The 25,296-nt window shown below is 35.5% G+C and overlaps 1 protein-coding gene across 1 annotated transcript in view; it reads left to right on the forward strand.

The window, feature by feature from the left end:
* The window catches only part of DACH1 (dachshund family transcription factor 1), a gene marked incomplete at both ends in the record, with an annotated part of 446,771 nt that extends 439,260 nt beyond the window's left edge, over positions 1 to 7,511 (forward strand). Inside the window, one exon of the mRNA XM_081082371.1 lies at positions 6,126 to 7,511. Within this exon, the coding sequence (XP_080938497.1) occupies positions 6,126 to 6,163 (38 nt within the window). The remainder of the gene's footprint in view (positions 1 to 6,125) is intronic.
* Positions 7,512 to 25,296: the final 17,785 nt, after the last annotated feature.

Consider the following 25,296-nt stretch of genomic DNA (forward strand, 5'->3'; position numbering starts at 1 on the left):
CTGTGTCACATATAGAAATTTTTTGTATTTGCAACCATAGTAAAACAAAACTTATATTTTTGATATTTATTTTATATATTTAAATGCCATTTAACAAAGAAAACTCAACCAAAAAAAAAATGAGTTCGCATTTTACCTCGGACACGCGTGTCATAGGTTTGCCATCACTGACCTAGAGCCTGACACAAAGTCCTTACATGGAAAAGGCATGGTTTCATTTCCACTTTTTGTCTAAAAACAGAGTTACCTTTTAATGTCTATATTATAATTTTTAGATGATGATCTGTTCTGGGAACATGTCTTAAACTAGACTGTGTTCTTCTCTGAAGAGAACTGAAACATATGTAAAAGAGGTTCTTGATTATATTTTATATTATCCATACTTAAGACTTCACTTCTACCAGTCTTGTAAATAAACATGATATTATCTACTCTGAATTCAAGTGAGCTGGATTGTATTGGTCCATTAGGTAACCCATTACCTACTGCTTGTACTAGTATAGATGGAATGCCCAGAGAATACCCTTGTGTTCTCTTACACACATTCTGTACCACTGTCTAGAATAGCATCACAGTACTTATGGAGAAACTATTCAAAAGATCTGAGTTCTTGTCCACTCTGTGAGCCTCAGGGTTCTGCAGCTATAACCCTAAATTAGATAAAATTCAAAATCTGTTGCAGCTTTTCAGTTTTTACTGTTTAATTTTATCTTTACACACTCTTGAATATGACTCATAGAAAATCACTTAGACTGTTATTATCTGCATTTCATGAGAAGAAATGCTATTTATTTAGTATCCCCTTTAAAAAGTGCCTATGCTGAACATCAATCTCTCTTTAAAAATTTCTCATACCAAGCGTAGACTCTGTGTCTCTGCTCCATTGCGTTAGCAGTAGCAGAATGTTCTTACTCTAAATATAAAATTATAAAAAAAGCAAGAAACAATATTTTCTTTAATTAACTTCTTCTTTTGGGTGTTTTAGAAGAGGGGTTATGACTTGACAAAGATTCTTTCCATCTGGTCCTGTTTGTTTGCTTTTATTTTTACTTCCTTTCTTTGTCTTATCAAATATCACATGAATCATTAACATTTGTTTCCCCCACTTGTTTTGATTTCTCATGATTAAGACATTATGTTGAGAGAGGCTCAAAGCTACTATATTTTATATTAACCTAATTTTAAGTCAATATTAAACTTTCTAGATATATGATCTTATATGTTTGCCCTGTTTATGTTAGTATTTTCCTCAGTTCTGGTGTAGGGAAACATTATGCATGTAAATGTCCTATTCTGTGAAAGCAGCAAACTTCATTAGATTCTAATGGTCTACATATAAATTTTGAACAAATAGATGCCTTTTTAAATAAAGCTACTTTCTAACAGGAAATGCAATTTATTAAGCCCTTAGTGGAGAAAATACATAAGAGAACCTTATGTTTACAGGGGTGTTTGTATTCAAAACTGGAATATCTATTTGTAAATTGTGTGATACTTTTTACTAGTATAGTTCCTTGTTAATTATTTCACTACACAGTGAAATAATTGTATTTCTGGTGTCACCCAACTAAGCAATTTGAAATTGTCTAGTATGTTTGCCACCTTCTAATATAAAATCTTGTTGTGTGGTATAATTGTTATTGAGCAAATTTTATTATAGTTTTTAAAGTAAATGATAAAGCTATGCAATACTCTAGTTTTATACATGAAATAAAAGCTAAACTATATAGGTGTGTATGTTAGACATTATAATAAACATTTATAATAATACCATCAAATACATTAAATCAAAACAATAGACTTAATACACAAACATAAAATAAAATAAAACAAAATTATGTGATTCATTCCCCATTTCTCTTTCCTTCGCCACAGCAAATAAATAATGTATAAAATCTATATACTTAATGGTCTGATATGGTTTCAACTTTCAACTTTCTCATATTAAAATATGAGATCCATTTTTACAAGGAATTTAAAATGTTTTCTTCAACTCATCTATAGATCTAACCTTATAATAACAATAAACAACACACAAAAATTCACACCTGCAATAAACTGTTCAGTGATCTAGATACTTTCTTATACACCAAATTATAGCTATAAGCATCAAATTACAATGAACTCTGGAACTATTAGGAATTTGTCATTTAAAAAGTTTCACTCAATCCTTACTCCCAAATGCTTTTAATTAGAACAGAATCTTTAATTAAGTACTCCCATGCACAAAGTATAGCTTGGCTTTTCTGTCATATTAGCCTCCCATACGAAAGCAAACAATCACTGTGTTGAAGGAAAATATTTTCTCTAAAACCAAACTATAAAAATTCTGGTTCTGGTTTCAAGTTGTTCAGGTGAGGCTCCGCATACAAAGAGGAAGCCCCTGTCTCTGGGAGGACCATGAGAAACAGAACCAGCGAGGCAGTGACACTGATGGCACTGAGATGGAGAAGAGCCTGTCCCTCATCTCTGCAATTCAGAGACATAGAATCTCTTCCAGTCATAGCCCAATTGCTTATTGGATGAAAGTAATACAATAGAATGGACATGAAATTTGGATTCACATAAATAGCAAACCACTTCACTTCCATTTGCAAGTCTTGCAAAAGTGTGCAATATATTTAACCCTTTTAAAAGCCTTCATAGCTATTTATAAAAGACACTAAGGGATACCTATTTTGTTCAGTTTAGATTTGATATCTATAAAGTGCCCCGAACACAGTAGGTGCTCAGAAAATATGAGATATCTGGATAATAATTATCATTGTCTTTATTGCCAATTTACTTGATCTTAAAGAAAAGTTATCATCCATTTGAGATATCAATGAATAATTGATAAACCTGGCTCACCATCAGGAACAAATAGAAAAAAATATTTTTCTGTGGCCAATGCATGCAGAAATAATATATATATATATATATATATATATATATATATATATATATAGTAGTGGGTAGGCATGAAACTGTCTAGTCAGAAAGTAAGTATAATGCATAAAGGGAAGCCCTTAAAACAAAGCGTATGAATAAGCACTCTGAGTTTCCAGATGTAAACAACGATGTAAAGTCGTTGTAAAGTCAATGTAAAGTCTTACAGCCATGGAAAGACTCCTGGGATTCCAAAGAACTCCACACAGTAGCTTGTTTTTCCCAGGCTTCTCTATGACCTTACAACTTTTCTTGCTGTTTGAATAGTCAGGGAAGGAGAAAGTATTGAAAACATTATTTTATAATGTAAAATCATGGCACAAATGAATTATGGGCCTGTGTATCCTTCCATTTAACTTTCACTCAGGTGATTTGTTATCAGAAGACTGAGATAGCTCCCATAGCTGAGATACCTGTTTTTAGGTCTGTGGGTACATCCATAGGTGGTTATTTGCTGAAGGTTGCAGGACTAATACTGTAACTTATCTGGAATAATATAAAATTAGTTAGAACTTTTTTCTTAAATATATTGAATTATGCATAAGTATGTTTCAATAAAGATGACAAAATTATAAAGTAGAATTGCGTTGAAAGTTAGGTTCTGTAGACAAAGGAAGAGAGAATCACTCTTTTAGGGTCTGTCCATGCCTCATCTATTTCTGCTTCCAGTTAATTGTAAGCCAGATAATCTCTGATGTCTAAGTGTTATTTAATCATATAAATGCCATAATTGTAGCAGTTGGGATTTGTTTTATAACTGGAATCTTCAAATGCTTGATGCATTAGTTCATCTGTTAGGAACACACATTAGTCAAAAAATGTAAAGAGAGACTTATTAAAAGTGGAATTATTGTAAATCAGATACTGAGCACACAAATATAATGTATATAATTGCTATAAATGTATTTTATATGAGATGTATGGTAAATATGCTTACACATTAATTATTATATTTTAAAATAAATTTAGTTTTATTTAAAACAGATTCAGATAGACTTTAACATTTCTAATATACTACAGATAATTATTTTTATTGCATAAGCAAATTAATGAATATATTTTTCCAAAACTTTAGCATTTAATACTGCATTAAAACTTTAAAAATGTGTTTATTAACTGAATGATCATAGAGAGAGGAAGGGAGAGAGAGAAACATTGATCAGTTGCCTCCTGAAGGCTCTGCAACCAGGGATTGAAGTCAAAACCTGGGTATGTGCCCTGACTGGGAATCAAACCCACCACCTCTTAGTGTACAGAACTACATTCCAACCAACTGAGCCACACCAGCAAGGGCTGCAGTAAAATTTTAAAGAAAGAATGCTACAGCATTCTCATTATGATTCTAATGGGGAAAGAAATATGGCTGCTTCTTTTGTGGGTCTCACCTTGTAGTAGAGACAAGTGCAATGGAGTTAATTTTTGGAGTGCTTGCATTAGAGAATGAATAGGAGAGTTCTACTTAGAGAATTTTAATAGAAAGGAGCAGAAAAATAAGTGGGGAAGAAGGAGGCTTCTAAGAAGGAAAACAGGCCTTAATTCTCCATTGCATTACAGAGCCTGATGTGCCATACAATATGAAGGAGAGTCACTGAGTAAGAGGAAAGTGGTGATAGATAAGGTTAGAGAGGAAGATTAATACCAAATTATGTAACATCTTGTAGATGGTGATTATGGCTAGCAGATCTTTTATATTTTATTATTTTTAAAAAGTTATCTTTATTGTTGAAAGTATTACAGATATCTCCCTTTTTTTTTCCTATTGACCCCCTCCACCCTGTACCTGCCTCCCTCGTCCTCAGGCCTTCATCACACTATTGTCTGTGTCCCTGGGTTATGCATATATACATATAAGTTCTTTAGTTATCTCCCTCCCCCACCCCTGCCTTCCCTCTGAGTTTAATCAGTCTGTTTCATGCTTCTAGGTCTCTGGTTAATGAATTATTTTTTATATATCCACTCTTCCCTATTAGATTTGTTCTAGCTATTATGCTATAAACATCACAGAAAATTATAAAATTATTTTTTAAGACTTCATGTGCAAAGATTTTAAAAACCTTTCTTGAGGCCTGAAATGTTAATTTTGAGCAAATTCCCTGTTCACAGGTTTTGTGAAGGACCTCAATTGATAGAATTTGAATTTTGGGCAAGTTGAGAATGTCTCTTTCCTCTTTCTCTAATCCTAGGAAACATTGTCTATTTAAAAAAAAAAAAAGAATGAGAATGATATTCTTAACATAGTTAAATACATAAGAGAAATAATGAGACAATTGAAAAGAGAGAAAAGTAGAAATCAATTAATTAATGACTAAGAATTAGACAATTTTGGTGAATGTATCAGCTCTCTACTTCTTTGGTTACTTCTACAGTAGGTTTTAAAACTTGAAATGCAGACATATTTTATACAAATATATTTAATGTTTAGACCACACCACAAGTGGACAGTTTCGGGGATGTGACATTTGAAAAATAGGCTTATGTTTAGTTTTGTTTCTCTTTTGATTTTTAACTTCCTATTTCTTATTTCTCATTCATTCAAATGCATTTATTGAAAGTGTCCAAGGTTTGATTTCCTTTTTTTCTTTTTTTCACATAACTGTGTTACCCAATTGGTGAAAGTTAAGCAATACATTTTCATCTTAACATTTAATTGTTCGGTTACTCTCATGTCAAGGGTGGAAGGTTATAGTTTATTGATAGTGATGAAATTACCTAGGTGGCTTTCATATAAATAGCAACAAATATAGAAAATAGTTACATGACGTGGTATATTTAATAACAGTGCTAAGGAGAAAGATTGGAACTTGGTCTTTCGCGATGAAGATACACCTGAATGCATCCAGAGAAAATTTAGTTCTGCAAGCTTGAAGAAAGTAATTGTCATTCAACAGAAGTCAACTAGCTTTGCATATCAATAAAACACACACAGCACATACTCTTATCTATTTTTTGAGTGCTCTGGAACTGATAGCAAAATAGCAAATATATATTTATGAGAACTAGAAATGCTGTACTCATTGCAATCACATTAACTCAATGTAATTATGAAATTAACTTTGAGACTATGTGGAAAATGTTACTTCTTAATCAAGTGGAGAGAGACTAAAATCCACAAATTTTATATCAAGCTATGTAGTTTTTATATTCACATTTGTTTTCAAAATGTCATCTCATTAATTATTTTTATTGTTTACTTTTAGATGGAAGACTGTATTTGAAAACTACTGTCATGTACTGAATCATTCCCGTTGAAGAAATCCATGTTGTAGTAAAGAACTTTGCAGTCAGACATTCATCATTGAAAAGTTCGGAAAAAAATAAAAGTCCTTTTAAGGGAACTTCCTCAATTTTGTGTATTAATGTTCTTTAAAAGTTTAAGTATTCTACAAACAAAAAAATACAAGGTTCCTTCATTGATTTTCACCTGTGGTTATACCAGAGACCTGAGAATGTTTGTAAATGTACAAGTATCAAACTTCTTACAATGAATATCTGCAACTTTGCTGCTGGACACTTGTATACAGAGTTAAAGGCAGGTCTGAATAAGACCTAGCTTTGCTTTTTTTAATGGAATGAACCATTTTCCTCTTCTGAATATTCTGTATCTGAGCACATCAAGAGACTCGTAGCAGTGGTCACCCAGACTTACAGAATAATATCCTCCAGAAACCAGCAAGAACACTTGGAAATGAACTTATAGGAGGCATAGAGGATTTCTTAAAAGTCAATACAATAAAGAGTAATATTCTGTTACATTCTATTTTAAACTCTCTAATTGTGGGGTTTCTCTTGAAGATGTTTTTCACATACTTTCCAAAAGACCAATAAGTGGATATTGACAACAATCCAGTGAAATAACATTTTGAGTATCTGAAAAGAAGTATTGAATATAAGCCAAAAGGTTTCACTGAAGGTCTTTTTTCTTTTAAAAAAAGAAAATACAAATGTAACATGTTTTCATTCCTGACTGGTAGTGGTATATAGAATTAAAAATAATAATGATGCTTCTTATTCAAACTGTTGGTCACATGTACAGTATATAAACATAAAACATACAAGGAAGGTATGTATGTATGCAGTAGTATACTAGAGTTTAGGAAAATGAAAATTTTAGAAAATATGTTTTGTCACCCTGTTGGTCAGAAAGACAGCTTTCTGGTTTTAACGCATGCAGGCATGTAAATATTTGTCTGGAGTCACAGTATTAATGAATGAGATCTTAAGCATCTGGTGACATCAGAACTCTGTGTCAGCCATTTTTATTTGTATATTGAACCCTAGTCAGTGCCCCAAGCTGCACTATTGAGAATGGATTGTGGCTGAACAGTAAATTGAAACACCAGAAATATTTTTATATGTTAACGTCATATTATGTTAATGTTGCTGAAAAACGAAACCTAACAAACCCTTGATGTATCAGTCCAATACCATGTAGCGCTGAGTGATAAAGTTAAAATGTGTTGTGCTTCCCACCCTGGTCAGAGGGAAGGGTGCCTCCGTGTCATTTTCACTGTCTTTGGAAAGTTACAGTATGTGTTTTCACTTTGTGCAGATAACTGGAAGTAAAGCTGCAAACAGTGCACATTATATGCTGAAGTTACCTTCTCTTTGCTTTTACCTACCTGGAGTTACACCTTTAAAGGCTGGTATTATGAATCAGTACAGTTGCTATTCATTTTATGATTTTGCTGTCACATTAAAATGGTATGGTCATAACATTATTTATTACCATAAATGGCAAAATCTTAAATATCCAAGAAAACTAGCTTAAAATGTTCAAGGAGTTTGGAGTTGGATTATTTGGTTAAGAGAAGAATATTATACATATTCTGGCAGTAAGCTTCAATAGTTTATAGGTCTTCCTTGCAATACTGGAACATACTTCTTTTGCGTAGCTCACTATGTAACAGCTAAGTCCATTTTTTTTAATACAATAAAAAGGTTATATATGCAGTTCCTATTTTAGCTTGCTTTAAAGGGAGCAATATTTTTATTTAAAATACTGTTAGTTAATGCTTTGTAGAAACTTGGTTTTCTAAGATAGTTCTTCCATTAACCATCTCTTGTTTGAGCGCAAGAGATTCTAATCCTAGTTGTATCTATTTCTTGTTTTTCTCTGTATGCAGTCTTTAAAGAATTACAACACTTAAAATTGGAGGGACTTGTGGCAAGCTTTTGAATCATACAGTTTTGAATGATTTTTTAAAAAGCCTACAACTTACATATGTAGTAGAATCATTGCTCTGCTCCTTGCATAGAGTCACCTGTTAAGTAGGTTAAATAGTTTTAAAATACATACTTTCAAGACCTTTGAGAATGCTTTAGGATTGGGTTTGATATAAAAGAAAATTTTAGCAAGGATTAAAGAAAAGAGCTATCAACTATATGTTAAGAGAGAATCTTACTAACACTGTTGTAAATATTACAATTCTTGAAATGTTATTTTAAGTCTGTAACTTAAGTTTACCCCCTCCCCCTTTTTTTTTTAGTTATACAGGTTGGTTTGAAATTTGTTTTTGGTATAAACAAGTAAAATTGTGCCCATTTTATGGTTTCCATGCTTTTGTAATCCTAGAAATATTAATGTCTAGTTGTTCTATATTATAACCACATTTGCGCTCTATGCAAGCCCTTGGAACAGAACATACTCACCTTCATGTAGGACCTATGAAAATTGTCTATTTTTATCTATATATTTAAAGTTTTCTAAAAATGATAAAAGGTTATTACGAATTTTGTTGTACAAAATCTGTACAAAAATCTGTTTTTACATCATAATGCAAAAATTGGAAATTTTTCTATGGTAGCCTAGTTCTTTGAGTCTGGTTTCGATGTGAGAACCATGTTTACTGTTATTGTATTTAATTTTCTTTTTCTTTTCAACAATCTCCTAATAAAACTGTCTGAAATCTCCCTGTGACTTTATTTACAGTTCGTCTTTATTAAATTTTGTGAAATGCATAGCATTGAAGGAATATTTACTTTCTAATGGGAGGCATCTAAAAACATCATAAGTCAGCTCTTTGCAATGTGAGGGAACAATGCTCAATGATTTTATTTAACATGCAACTGCTTCTATCTCTAATATGAATTACTGTGGTGAAAAATATCATAAAAGCACACTCTGTAGTTATTGTTTAACAAGCAGATTTTCCATATTTTGTTTCTTGCCAGCTAAGCAAACTTCCCACATATACATGATTTATTTATGTACATTTCTCAGTTTATGAAGCTGTTATTTGTACCTTTTTCCTTTATATTCTTATATTCCCATGATTCTTATTTCACAAAGCTTTGTGCTGAATAATGTAAAGTAGACATGTTGATGGAACAAAATATATTATTCCCATATCTATGAGTGTATATTTGTAACTCTAACTCAGTGTTTTGCTTTTGATCTCTATCACTGGAAAAATGCCTTTAGAAACTTTGAAGTTTTAATATCCTTTAATAATATATAAACATTTTTATCAATCCAAAATGCAGCATTTGAATAAATATTGGGTTGCTATCTCTGTGAATATTCTAAACTCTACCAAGAGAATGGAAAATGGATATTTTTTTCTGTCAAAAGAAATTATTTCAATAAGTTAACAAATTATGGTCTTTCCCTAATAAACACCCAAAATGTTTATGTGACCCTTATAATCACATTTTTGTCTTCTGTCATCAAATGTTTATGTAGGTAAGACTTGTACTGGAGTAGCATACAGTCTCTAGATGTTAGTGGAATTTGGTGGTAATTTAAGGTTTTCCCAACGTGTTTTCCTTTGGACTAGCAAAATTAGACTCCGCACAAAGCTATTTATTACTAGAGGAGAGTGAATTATGAATAAAGGTTATATGAGTTGCATTTTAAAAATATGCGAAATAGAGATGTTAATAAAATTTAAAAAATATTGTAAATGGCATTGTAAAGATATCATTTTTCCTCATGTGTAGGCTTGGTGCTCAGATTTATCTTTAATATGTACAACTGGTATATAAAAGCAGAGTTGATCCTCATTTATTCATTTAAGCAGATTCACTAATAAAGCCTCTGTTCTGCACCAAGCACTGTGCTAGATGTTGTAGTCACTGGAATTGAAACATAGCTGTTGTTCCAGAGGAGTTTATACTTTCTGTTGGAGTCAGATCTTACTTTCAGCAAGAAAAGATGCATTGAGAATCTTCTGCTTGGTAGTGAACATATTGCTGGTCCAAAGAGGGTGTTGTTACCTTACCATTAAGTGGTAACAACCTAGTGGCCCACGGTGTACATTCACCTTCTGTAGAAAGAACAAGATATTTGGGGAGTCAGACAATTCTGGAGGAACTGAGAAAAGCATGGACACATTTCCCCCTAAGTAAAAATAATACTACTCTAGCGATATGATTTTTCATTCATTTCAATCACAGCACATTTACCAATGCTCACAAACTTTGCTTTATGGTAGGTAGCCAGTTTAACCACAAAAAAAATGTTTTATCATTTACAAAAAATAAATTCCTAATATAGTCAGACTATTGAGTATAGATCTACCATATTCAATTATTACCCAGTACCTATGAATACAGGGTAAGTACTTGCCTAAAATGATTCAAACACAGAGCATACATTCCTAAATGCCAAGTAAGTGTGTTAGATAATGAGCATCATTTAAATTTGTAGGTCAAATAGAGGCCCGATAAAAGGGGGCATCATTTACATTTATAGGTCAACTAGAGGCCCAATGCACGAAGATTCGTGCAAGAATGGGTCTTCCTTCCCCTGGCTGCTGGCACCGCCTTCATTCTGGCCTGGAGCCGCCCTTATACCTCCCCATGCTGCCCGGAGGCCCGGAGCAGCTGGGGCAGTGTGGAATGACTGCGTCATCACCATGGCGACAACCAAGCGTCCCGCCCCACCCCAGCCGCTCGGCACCTGCATATGCAAGTTAACCGGCCATCTTTGTTGAGTTGATTTGCATACTCACTCCTGATTGGCTGGTGGGCATCACAAAGTTATGGTCAATTTGCATCGTTCTCTTTTATTAGTGTAGATGATCTGGAGCTTTTGAGTTAAACTATTGGATCAGTTAGGATGGTTGGATGTAACAAAAACAAATCCCTGCAAGTTTAAATACCATACAAAGTGGATTATAAAGACCCAGAGGTACACAAGCCAGAAATACAGTTAGCCCCCAGGGACTTGGGACCCTCTACTATTTTCACCTTTCTGCTTCTCAGTGACTCTGCTTCTTTCTCCTTGCACTGCAGGCCTATTTGCTTCTCCTGTTTATCTCTTGATTTCTCTATTACTCAGGAGCGTAAGACCCATCTCACAGAGGTGATCCAATGTTCTCTCATCCAAAATCAGATTCCCTGAGCGTTTCGATTGCCTCAAGTCAGGGCACATGCCAGGGAGGTAGCTTGGCAGTACAGTGGATATATCTGGGGAAGGTTAGAAATTACTGTGTCTGATGAAATTTGAATCTCTGGGGTTGGAGTTAGGGCATTGGTATCTTTAAGTTTCTAAGTTTCTTGGGTGATTCTAATGAGCAGCTAAGGTTGCAGGCCACTGTCTGGGAGGGTGGAAAGTGTCACATTCTAGAAAACTACTAGTGGACCTTCTGCAGTGAGGAGTTTGGAGAGGGCAGGGGAAATTGTGAGCTGTGCAGATACTGCAAAAGCAAACTAATAGATCTGGAAAATCATTAAAATTTCATAAAATCTGTAAAATATTTCATATATTTTAAGTAGTTTTAGCATTATGAACTTAATTCTGAGGTGAATATGAATTTTTAATCCTCCTAATTAGGTGCAATAGAAGGCACATTATTTTTTCTTCTAAATAAAATTATTGATTAATCTTCCCTCAGAACCAACAAGACAGCAAGTAAAATTTCTATTTCAGTCATCATTGGAGCTCTCTGCCTCTGAATGCCCTCCATCTACACTAGCTGAAGAGAATCATTAGGTTTTATGGCTTGGATTCAGCCTTGGAGAAGCAGCCCTAAGCTCTTCTCTTTAAAGAGCCTCCAGGTTTGTGAAAGCAAAAATTATAATACAGTGTGGGGTAATTCTCAGTGTAGGGAGAGAAAATATTTAAGAAAATTATGTTATAAATGGGGGAGTGTAAAGTCCTGTGAAAGGAGGTAATGCCTCTATGCTTTACTTAAACTGGTACAATGTCATTCCATACAAGTATGTTGCAGTAAGTTTTCTGTATATATTGTAATACTTGAAGCAATCACTAAAAATGCTATATTGCCTTAGCCAGCATGTTCAGTGGCTAGAACATTGGCTTGGGCATCCCTGCGTCTCAGATTCCACTCCCAGTCAAGGGCACATACCTGGGTTGCAGGTCAGATCCCCACCCCTAGTCTGGGTGTATGTGGGAGGCAACCAATCTCACATCGATGTTTCTCTCCCCTTCTCTCTCTCTCTCTCTCCCCCCTACCCCTCCTTCCAGTCTCTCTCAATAGAAAAAATATTCTCACTCCTTGAGTGAGGATTTTAAAAAGTGCTATATCAATATTACACTCAAAAGGGCTACAGATAAATCAAGTGTACTCAATACTGTAGTAAGATTAGCTCTAACTTAAACAGTAACTATTTTTTTGGTAATTCATTCAGAGCTTTAAGTTACTTTGCTTGTAGTTTGCAATCCTCTCTCAGGTACTTTGGCTGCTCAATCAACAATGCTATTTGGGTATCAAACTTTGCTACATTAAGGGACAAATAAAAAGTTAGTTTATACATCTCCAGAAATATACATTTCTATTCTCTATTGATTATATGTACTCACGGCTAAAAATATATTTCAAATTGATATTTTTAAAAACAAGTAAGGACTAAAGAGGTAACTATTAAGTAACTATTAAAACACTTTTCTTTTTTTTCTTTTTTTTTTTGTAAATCCCATTGTTGGCTTCTAACCCAAGTGTGGCAGCTGAGAGATGTTGATACAAGTCAGCTCTTTTCTTACTAACTCATCTCTTAAATTTACAAAGGGGCTCCAATTGAGTTGGACATTTCATTCAAATCCATCTGATTGTTATATGACTGGGTTCATTTATGCTGAATGGATTTGGGCTCTTTCCATTAATAAATTATATGCTTTATATGTGCTTTCTTTCTTATCCCACAGGTAGCTACTGTGAGACAGCAACCGGTACACATCAGGGTATAAATGAAAATGGACAAGTTCTTGGGAAATGAACTTTTCATACACTATAGAACAGAAATGGGCATAAATGGAGAATCTGACCAAAGAGCCAACAGGCAAACAATATCATAGGGAAATGTATTTTTAGGGGAGGAAGGTTAGGGGAGTGGAAGAAAATTCTTAATTGGCTAACACAAATCATAATTTAGCACCTAGTTGACAAGTTTTCAATTCCTTGTGGGTTTGGGGGACATTGCCTCATCCTCAGGGAACCTTTCACCTACAGTTACCTTGATGCAGCCAAATGCACCTATACAGGGTGGGCAAATAGGCTTACAGTTGATGGTATGGAAAATAGTACAATATTTAATCAATAATAACATAAGAATAAACTCTGTATTTCATGTACTCATAATTGTAAACCTACTTTTGCCCCACCCTATAATTTGGCAGATCATCTTCAGAGTTAGGCCCAGCTCATTCTTGCATCTGCACTACATATATCCACAGTAAACAGTATTATTTACTTCAACAAACACCAGGTATGTTTGTCACAGCAATAAGTCAGACACACATTCCTACCATGTAAAATTCAATACTGAGATAGACACTGGTCCTTTTTGTCCAACAGCCCCTAGTGGAGAATTACCAGCTCCTCTGGCCCCACTGAAGTCTCTTCCCTAGACTTTAGATGAGAGACAGGCACATGTCACCTCTTATGGATGATTGTAGGGATTTGGACCTGAACCACCCACAGCCCTCACCAACAATTTTTTACCTCAATTCTTTACCCCACATATTATCTCTTTTAATGTCTGTAGGTGGATAGACAGGTAAGGTCATAAAATTAGTTTTCAGATCGCTATTTTCAAGCTTCACATGATGACCTTGCATCTTACATTGAAAGATGGTATTCATTTTATTTATTTATCGACTAGAGGCCCGTTGCACGGATTCATGCACTGGTGGGGTCCCTCAGCCTGGCCTGCTGGGATAGGGCCAAAACCAGCTCTCCGACACCCCCGAGGGGTCCTGGATTGTGAGAGGGCGGTTCTTGGTGATGCACCCTGGAATCGGGCTCCCTCCTCTCTGGCTCCAGGTACGACACCTGAGAACCGCAGCTGCCAAGTCACCGCAGCTCGGTAGCTCCTATGTTGAGCATCTGGTGGTCATTTTGCATCATAGCTACCAGTCAGACCGTCGGATGGTCAGATGGTCACTTAGGCTTTTATATAGAGAGAGATTTTTTAAGTTATAAAAGTTATTAAATTTTAAATGAAAAAATTAAAAAACTGAAATAATTATAGACTAAACGTAATTGTAAGAAATAACAGACATCCCATGCACCCTCCAACTATTTTCCCCAAGGTTAACATTTTGCATAAATTTATTATAGTATCTAAGCCAGGAGATACTGTAGACATTTAGCAACTTTATTCAGATTTCACCAGATTTATATGTACTCATTTCTGTGTGTATGTTGTATGCAATAGTATTATAATTGTAGATTTATATAAGTAGAACTCCAGTCAAGGCACAAAATAGGTCCATAACAAGGGCTCCTCATGTTATCTTTTTATAGCTTCAACCATTAACCTCTTCCCTTACCTGTCTGTATAAGTCAGGGTTCTCCAGAGAAACATAATCAATTGTATACACACACACACACACACACACACACACACACACACACACACGGAAATACAGGAGCTACTAGACCCTGTAGAATATGTTGTTCCTCCAAATGCCCCTGCCCCCATTCCTGTGATGGTCCCTGTCGCCTAAACAGAGTTAGTGGGGGAAATTCCTATTGATATCTGATGTACAGTTGGATGTAGTTGCGGCAGCCCACCCACATGATTGTAGTTAGTAGTCAGCCCAATACTGATAACATCTAGATGGAATAGAAATGAATTTCAGTAGTCAGTGGGCTGAACTCAGAGAAGTTTGGCTACTGATTACTCATGAGCCCTCACTGTTAACCTTTTGCACTGACAGTGGGCTGTTCTAAAAGGAATTAACCCTATTGGCTGGAAATGGAAAGCCAAGGGTAGATGATGGTGAATAAGCCCTTGTGGGGTCAGGGTATGCGGAAAGGAGCCTGAGACAGTCCCTACTGCTCTTCAGACCTTTTCATAAGGTGCTGACACCTCCTGGCAACCAGGAAGCTGATGCCCTAGTGCCCCTATGAGCCCTAGAGGACATTATAGCAAAAATAGAAGCCTTTATTAATTTCACCCAGCAAGCCTTAAATGATAGCCAACAAAGCCTGTCCTTACTGAACACTGGCAATGTCCCTAATGAAAACAGATCTTTTCCAAAAGACAATGGCCTTGGACATTATTACTGCCTCCCAAGGAGGCACCTGTGCATTATCCAAACCGGATGTACCTGATGAGTCTGCTAACACAGTACCAGTCTTAAACCACATAAGGAAACACAATTAAAGGCCCTGAGCGATCCGACCCCTAGCCTAAGGATTTAAGTAAATCATTGTGTGTTTTTGAATTATTACCTGAGGATATGTTTATTGATTTGAGAGAGAGAGATATCCATTGCCTAGATCCTGCCCCGACCAGGATCGATCTCAGAACCGAGGTATATGCCCGCACCAGAACCCAACAGCAGCGTTTTCAGTGTATGGGACCATGCTCCAACCAACTGACCCACTGGACCAGAGAAATCACTGGTTTTGAATATGGGACTCTAGGTAGGAAAAAATGTTACTTATTTTGGAAATCATTATCTCAATCTGTGTCTTCTCTTGCACGTACCTATACTGTTGCTGTGGTATCTGCCTGCAGTGTAGCCTGATGGCCACAAATAAGCTGCCTCCATGCCAATCAGACCTCTCGGTAACCACTCAGGGGCGCTGAGGAAGCGAGGGGCCGTGGGAGACGGAAAGAGCCAATCAGGAGTGTGGAGGAGGTCATCGGGAGGACATGACCTCTGGTTGACCCTCCAGCTGGACCCCAGAAATAGGAGGCTCCTCATCCTCTCCTCTGTCTTTGGGAATATACCTTTGGGCCCACCTTTGCACACTAGGGGCTGCTTCAAGGAGGTGGCCTGAGAGGTCAAGGTGCGTTGAGGCCCTCTGGCAGGAACACGTGCCTGGAACCGGTTCCAGCTTCTGTGTACAGGTAAGAGGCTGCTGGGCAGCGGGAGCCCTGCTGCTCCTGCAGCTCCCAGGGACCAGCTGGTAAGTTCTTGCTGCTAAAACCACCTCCTCCCCTCCGGGGCGGCTCGCCTCTGTCTTAGGTTCACTTCCTGTAAGGGGCTAGTTTTAGATGTCACCCATCCAGGGTACCACTGAGATTGTGAACCAACATTTACCTTTAAAATATCTTTCTTTTACCCCTTTCTTGGGGGCGGGGGGCGGAGGAGGTGATAAAGTCAGTGTTGCTTGGTGTATAATTCTAGGTTTTCTAGGTGTAAAATTTCCAAGTAATTTTTTTCTTAATTTTTGTGTTAAACTGGGTTCTGACATCCATTGTTGCTATAGCAAGGCACTTTAAATATTATTCTTTGTAGGCAATTTGTCTTTTCTCTCTGGATGTTTTTCATAACTTTTATTTATCTTTGGTGCTTTGCAGCCTGTATATCATGTGTATAAGTATGAACTCATTTTTATTATTGGGGGAACTAATAGGCTTCCCAAATAGTCAAGGGGGTGTTTTTCTTTAATTTAGAGAATTCTAAGCTATGTCTCTTCAAATGATGCCCCTGTCTATTTTTTTACAACTTTCTGTAATCCTAAATTAGACTTTTTCCCTTTAACTTATAGGTTTCTTAACCTTTATATAAGCCATTTCTTTAGCTCTGCTTTATTCCATGTAATTTTGAGATTTATCTTTTAGCCTACTAAGTATATGTTCAGGTGTATATAGTTTGCTATTCCTCACTCGCATAGAATTTTTAATGAATAATTTTTAATATTTTTATTTTTAGATATTCTATTTGGTTCTCTCCAAACCTTCTTAGGCATTTTTGATAGTCTCTCTTTAAGTGTTTGGTTCTATTATTTACTTATGTATTGTGATATATACAGGGGTGGGCAAACGTAGGTTTACAGTTGTAAGTATGTAAAACACAGAGTTTATTTTTGTATTATTGCTTATTAATTATTGAATTATTTTTCAAAGGAACTACTGTAACCCTACTTTTGCATATATATATATATATATAAATATATATATACACAAATATCTCGCATTTTTAGTTTGTTTCTAAATAATCCAATATTTTATATTATTAATGTCTGATTTTGCACTCATTATATTGATGATTCTCTTTATTAAGTCTTCTTAATGATTTTTAATTTTTTTTTATTTGAACATATATTTATTGGAGCTCTCTCTATCTATGGGAATTATTTAAAATCTGGATTAAGAATGTAATACTCAATGGAGGAATTTTATTTTCTTCTGTTACTTGCCTGGGGATGCTTTTAACTTAAATTTAAAATTAAATTAATTTTAGATTCTTAAGTTATAGTCTCTTAGTCCACAAAGATAGTGTAAATTTGAGTAATTATTTTCAAATCAAGAAGAATAAGCCTATTCTCCTGATGTCTCAAATAAGACTTTTCTCCTCTACCCAAAGCCACAATTTTATTTTGACACCTGCTTTTGTGAAGCTGATTTTTTTCTACTTCAACTTTTAAACTGAGTGTTAGCACTTTTGAGTCCTAGTTTCATGTGAGTTTCATCAGTTCTGGCTTTATTTCCTGACCCCCATAATTATGACCATTGAAGCTGAAGCTCTGTCACCATAGGTTTATAGATGGCTGAGAGATAAGCAAGGGCTTCTGCTCTTGTCTACTTTCTTGGAGGGCTTGTCCTCTTTTATTCTGGCCTCAGAATGATACCTCCATGGTTTTAGATATTTAATCCAGCCTTTTCTGTTGTTGTAACAGGCGGGTTTCAATCTATTAGACTGATATTATAAGATATGAATACCCACTACTTCATATTTAATTATCAAATTCCTGAGATACAATTTATAATTATAAATCATTAATAAATCAATTAACAGCAGTTAAGTTTTCATCTGTTGTGTTCTTGTTATATGAAATTAATAATATAAAATGTGTAAAGTTCTTAGTCTAATTTCTAGAGCACAGTAAGTGCTGAGCAACATTATTTTTTTGTTGTTGTTTTTAGACTAATAAAAAACATCAAAGACACAATCTTGGACTCAGGAATATATATGATTTAATAAAAGTAAAAGATTAAGATACAAATTGTTGATTACAATTTTACAAAACTAACAAATGACCTATAGTATTTATATGTACCTTTTATATACTAAAAGGCATTTAACATAAATATACATATATAAACTCTTAAGAAGTAAATCTATCCAGACGCTATGTCTTATTAATTGTATTACAAGGATTTACTTTCTCCTTATTACTTTTCAAGATTTCTCAATTTTAAAAGTAAACATATATTACTTTTTTTCCTTTGTCAAGAGTTACTAGAGATTACTGATGCTTTTTGAGCATTTACAATTACATTTTTCTTTTTTAAAATATATTTTTATTGATTTCAGAGAGAAAGGGAGAGAAAGAGATAGAAACATCAATGATGAAAGGGAATCATTGATTGACTATCTCCTTCACACCCCCTACTGGGGACCGAGCCTGCAACCGCCCCCTACTGGGGACGGAGCCTGCAACCCGGGCACGTGCCCTTGACCAGAATTGAACCTGTGACCCTTGAGTCCGCAGGCTGATGTTCTATACACTGAGCCAAACTGGCTAAGGCTGCTTTTATCATTGATCAAGCCATGCTTCTGACAAGCATGATCTAACTCAACATTTCATTTCTTTTCCCTCTCTCTTTCCCTCCCTCCCTCCCCCCTTCTTTCCCCTCCCTTCTTTGCTTCCTTCCTTTCCTTCCTTCCTCCCTCCCTCCCTCCCTCCCTCCCTCCCTCCCTCCCTCCCTTCCTTCCTTCCTTCCTTCCTTCCTTCCTTCCTTCCTTCCGTCCTTCCCTACAGAATTCAGAAATAGTAGGTGACTTACCTATTATTTATCTTTGTTCCAAAAATGAGAAACTAAGGAAGCTAGGCTGGCTACAGAGCATAAACTGCAGTGTAAATTGGCCAGTTTGCCAAATTTGCTTCATGTTGATGGCAAAAACTGACATTGTAATTAAAATATATGTCCATATGCATACACAAATTATAAATATGTGAATAATCTAGATTCAGTAGATAAACAAATTACTCAAAAGCTATATGGTTTGTTACTCAAATGTGGTTTTTGGAGCAGCAGCATTGACATCACCTGAGATCTAGTTAGGATTGAAGACTATCAGGCCCTACCCTAATCTACCAAATCAGAGTCTGCCTTTTAACAAAATCCCCGGGTGATTCATATGAAATTAAAGTTTAAGAAACAGTAATGAAACATATTTTCTATAGCAAAGTTATTTGAGTATTAAGACAGCTATCAAAGAGAAAAAAAGTCTTTTTTAATTATTGATATGATTTATGAAGTGAGTATTTGTGGAGGGGGGTTATTGAGGAGTGAATAGTCAGGATGCTGAATTGTCTGGATTTAGATTTTTCTGCCACAGGGTAGGCACTGCTATGATGACTGCTTGTGGGTGATCATTCAAGTCTCTTAAATTCTTGATGAATCAGGAGAAGTATAGTACTGCTCAGAATTTAAAGGTAAATTAATTATTATATAAACAATGGTAGGAATTTAAAAATTAAAAAAAAAAATCCTGAATCTCGCTATGTTGTTTTTAATTTTAATGGTTGTACACTGTTATTTTATTCCAATCTAATGAATGAGCATGGACAAAGTTGTGGAGGCTAGAACAAAAGAAAGGATGTGATATTTGAAGACTTTGTAATCATTCTTTTTTGTATAGTGCTATGTTAAGCTAATTGTAATAATGATTGTCAATAACAATTGCAACTACAATCAAACTTTCTAATCATGATTTATAATAGCTGTGTCATTCCTATTGAGTTGATGCACAAAGATTACTTAGTTATTCTCTCACTAGAGGCCCAATGCATGAAAATTCTTGCACTCAGAGGGGTCCCTCAGCCTGGCCTGCATCCTCTTGCAGTCCAGGACCCCTCAGGGGATATCCACCTGCTGGCTTAGACCTGATCCCCCCAGGCCTAAGCCAGCAGTCAGACATCCCTCTGGCAGCCCAGGAGCCCTCGGGGGATGTCTGTCTGACTGATGGCCACAGTCAGACATCCTTAGCGCTGCTGAGGAGGCAGGAGAGGCTCCCACTACCACCGCTGCACTCGCAGCCATCAGCCCGGCTTGTGACTGAGTAGAGCTCCCCCTGTGGGACCGCACTGACCACCAGGGGGCAGCTCCTGGTCTTTCTGCCATTAAGGTCAATTTGCATATTAACCTTTTATAATATAGGATTATTATATAGTATTATATGAATATTCTTATAGTTTTGCTATGATAAATAATGTCATAGTAAACATCTTTGTATAATAGTTTAATCAACTAAATTCATTTTCATAGCAAAAATTACCAAAAATGGAATACTGGATTCAAGTATATGTAATATTATAGAGTTGGTTTTATTTAAGACATTATTTTTTTAATGCAGCTTTGGGTTGAACATGTATTATTTTAAAATTGAGATTTTTAGGTAAAGAAAATAAATCTGTAGTAAAGCCAATGAGTATGATAATTTATCTTTATTGCTTTGTTTCTTCTGCTTATTTTGGGCTTTATTTTCTCCTATTTTTCTAGTTTGTAATTTGAATGCAGAAGCCATTGATTTGAGACTATAAATTTCACGTTAGGTAGTATCTTAGTGGTATGTCTTGTGTTTTTATTTCCATTCAGTTCAAAGTTCTTTCTAATTTTCCCTTTTAATTTCTTCTTAATCCATAGGTTATACATAATTGTGTTGTTTCATTTCCAAATATTTTGAGGTCTTCCAGAGATCTATTATTGAGTTCCTATTTAATTCTTGTGTTGCCACAGAAGATACTTTCTAAGACTTAAATATTTTAAAATTTATGAAACTATGACTTAGAGACAATTTTATGATTTAGACTATGGTCAGTGTTTTAAATGTCCCATAAGTATTTGAAAAGAATGTGTATATTCCTCTATTGTTTAGTGGAGTATTCTATAAATGTTAATTAGATCAAGTTGATTGATGATGTTGTTCAAATAATTTATATTCTTGCTGATATTTGGTCTAATTTTTATCTGCAGTATTGAAGGAGGGGTACTTAAATATCTTCCTGTAGTTTTGGATATTTTCTATTTCTCTGATTAATATTATTAGTTTTTACTTTATGTAGTTTGAAGCTCTATTATTCTGTATATAAATAATTAGGATTGCTAATTTCTCTGGATGTATTGACATTTTATCATTATGATATATTCTTTTCTTCCTTTTAATATGTATTATTTTACCTAAAGTCTGTTTGATATCCATATAGATAGTTCAACCGCCTTTTGATTACTGCTTCTGTAGTATATTATTTCCCATCCTTTCATGTTGACCTATTTGTGTCTATATTTAAAGTGGGTTTCCAATAAGCAACTTATAGTTGGGATTTATTGCTACTTGTTTTACATTAGTCAATTTATTTGTTTATTTTCATGTCTTTTTTAAAATTAAGTGTTCAGGTTATTTTATCTTTTCTTGATATATTAAGTTAAAGCTCTTTGTTTTATTATTTCAGTGGCTATTTTATGTCTTGTGCTATACATCTTAACTTACTAAACTCTAACTTAAAGTGATATTTTATGTAAAATATAAGAACGTTACAAAAATATCTTTTTATTTCCTACTTATTGATCTTTGTGCTATGTTGCCATATGCTTTATTACTATGTTATAAATCACAATACTACATTGTTATATTTATTGACACTCCTAACTATATATTTTTAAAAATGTAAATAATAAGAAAAATGCCACATTTACTTGTTGAGTTACCATTTATTACTATCTTTATTTGGACACTCCAATTGTACTTATACTGTTTGAAGATGCTCCACTGTTTATATTTCTATTGCAATTTTTAATTTTTTTTTCTTTTTAGTCCAGTGCATTCATATTTTACTGCTCATTAGCCACGTAGTAGCCATCTCAGTTATAAGATCTACTGTTGAGATATCAAAGTGCTTCCCTTCAAGTAACCCTTATTTTACATAATAATGGTTTCTCCAAACATAAGAGTAGGGATTCTGACAATTCATATATGCCAAAGAGATACCAAAAGTTCTTTCTTTCTTTAAGTGAAAAGATATATATGCATGTATGTATATATGTTTGTACATAAAAAAAATATATGTATGTAGTCTAATACTACCCATGGTTTCAGGCATCCACTGGGGGTCTTAGAATGTATTCCTCATGGGTAAGGGGGGCAGCTATTGTAAATAATCTTGAGTTTTGTTCTTGGATGCTATATCAGGGATCCTTAAGACTGTACCAAGTTTCAATGATTCTCTAGAAAATCACACATGGCTCATCATATAGTCATGCTTATGCCTGCGATTTATTATGGAGAAAGAATAAAAAGCAAAAATCAGCAAAGAGAAAAGATGCATGGAGCCAAGAGTGAGGGGAACCAGATCCTAGCTTCCAGGGTCTTTCCAGAGTATTATCACACAGGATGCCCTGAAAGCCCCCCAACATGAGTTATGACGGCATGTGTAGAATGTTGCCAACCAGGGAAGCGCCCCAAGTACCTAAATTCTAGAGTCCCAGGAGGAAAGAAAATAGTTAGCATAACCCATATTGTTTGTTGACCAGTTTAGACAGAGTGAGTCACTCTTGTCTGTAACGGTGGGAACTCTCCCCAAACCGAAGTTTCCAGATGTCAGCCAATGCCAGCCTTGGATGCAGGCCTTTCAAAAGATAGCAGTCAGGACTGCTACATTAACTGTATGTACACCAATACCATTAAGTAAATAGTTTTATTCTTTCAGATCTTAACTTAAGGTTTGCTACATGGGACTGGAGTAGTGTTTGCTCTGTGGTTAATTATTTCCCACTACTGAAGCAAGATCCTTTTAGTGTTTTACTCAGCGCTGCATGGATTAAGGTATTAGAGTATGGCTGTTGGGAATAGGCACTATTCCAAGACCTGTGTGAGCCTCAGGCACTGTTCCCTCTTATTCGTGCATTTCTTTGCCAGCCTTCCATAGTTTTCTCTCACATTGGTGGCTCTTCCTTGTCAGTACTCTGCTCTGTGAATTCATGCACATATTTATAAGTTAATCAAGAAGAAACACTAGTAAAGATTTGAATATTTCTATTTTGTCTTTATGGTTAAAGCTTGTGTAGTTAGCACCAGACATTATACTTGAATTCCTAGTGATAATGCTTTTCTAAAGAGAATCAAAACATTTCCTAACAAAGTATACATAAAGTGTTAAAAGGTCTCCTTTAAGAAGAAAAAAAGAAAGGAAAAAAAGATCAAGAATTGGAACAATTGAATGGTAATACATATCTATCAACTATTGATTCTACAGATCAAAATAAATGAACAAGCAGAAGAGAAACAGACTCATAGATACAGAGAACGTTTTGACAGTTGCAGATCAGAGGGGATTTGGGAGGGATGGGTGAAAAGGGTGAAGGGATTTAGAAGTACAAATTAGTCATAGCCAATGGACACGGACAATAGTCAGGTGAAGGCTCGGTAGGAGGTGGGAAAAGAGTGGAAGGGGGAAATGGGGAAGATTTGCAATACTCTCCACAATAAAATAAATTTTAAAAAATTCAAAGGGAAAAAAAAAAAGGCAAGGAGACGTGGACCTTACATTCCTGCATGGATATATGGCCAGTTTCAGGGAAGGAGACATGACTTTGGGTGAGTTGAGGACGATATTGGGAGAGGTACTCGGATGAGAGAGGTTAGAAGCCAGCCAATCAGCTGGCAGCTGGAGGAGCAAGCTTTGAAGGGGGCATGTTTGGCTTACTACAGCATCCACACCACATAAGCAACACACTGCAAAACAACCCCAGAAATGTTCTCCCTGTTACTCAGCTCAGTCTCAGAAACTAGACCATGGTTCAGATATGGGCCCTCTGTAACAGTAGGCATTAGTGGACTTTCTCACTAGATACTTCTTCTTGCTCTTTATCTTCTTATTCTGCTCTGTAGAATTTCAGCTGTGTTTTGTCTCTGGTTTTATTGCTGCAGGTCCTGCTGTTACGAACTAATTATCTTTATAATCATGACTTCTCAGGCTTCCGAGACTACAGTATTCTTGCCGTGGGTCTTCCTGCTTCTATAGGACTTGACTGTCTGCTTCTTGTCTCCCATTCAAATTCTCTACAGTGGTCAGTGGTCGGCAAACTCATTAGTCAACAGAGCCAAATATGAACAGTACAACGACTGAAATTTCTTTTGAGAGCCAAATTTTTTAAACTTAAATGATATAGGTAAGTACATTGTTATTAATTAATTAGGGTACTCCTAAGGCATAGGAAGAGCCACACTCAAGGGGCCAAAGAGCCGCATGTGGCTCGAGAGCCGCAGTTTGCCGACCACGGCTCTAGAATGTTATTATATTAGACCCTCACTGTTCAAAATAAAGTGTGTCTCTTGGGTGAATCTCTTATGCCAGGTCCTATTATGAGCTGGTCGCTATAAGTGACTTTCTTTGAGTTTGTGATGAGGCCAAATTAATGAGATCACAGGGCATACAACATGAGCTATTTATAAAGAACTTCCCAGAAGGGTGGCTCTGGGCAGGTAAAAGGGACTACTCAATAGAGGTCAATTTAAATTGAAGCTCATTGCCTGCCTTACTATTTCTCAGTGGTGATTCTGTTACGGATTTACCCTCCAAAAAGAATGTCTCAGCAGGGCTCTTAAATTTCACAGTGCACCTAATATCCTAGGAAGATAGTTTAAGATAAAGATTCCTGGGTTAGCCCTAACCAGTTTGGCTCAGTGGATAGAGCGTCGGCCTGCGGACTGAAAGTTCCCAGGTTCGATTCCGGTCAAGGGCATGTACCTTAGTTGCGGGCACATTCCCAGTAGGAGGTATGCAAGAAGTGGCTGATTGATGTTTCTCTCTCATCGATGTTTCTGACTCTCTATCCCTCTCTCTTCCTCTCTGTAAAAAATTAATAAAATATGTTTAAAAAAAAAAGATTTCTGGGTTAACATAAACATTCTGTGTCCATTGTGTTGCAGATAACAAAACCATTCTACTTAGTTTCAGAAGTAGGACATTTAGATCAGGCAGTTAGATGCCTACAAAAATT

This window comes from Myotis nattereri (assembly GCF_964212035.1).
Source record: "Myotis nattereri genome assembly, chromosome: 2".
In the NCBI taxonomy this organism is placed as follows: Eukaryota; Metazoa; Chordata; class Mammalia; order Chiroptera; family Vespertilionidae; genus Myotis; species Myotis nattereri.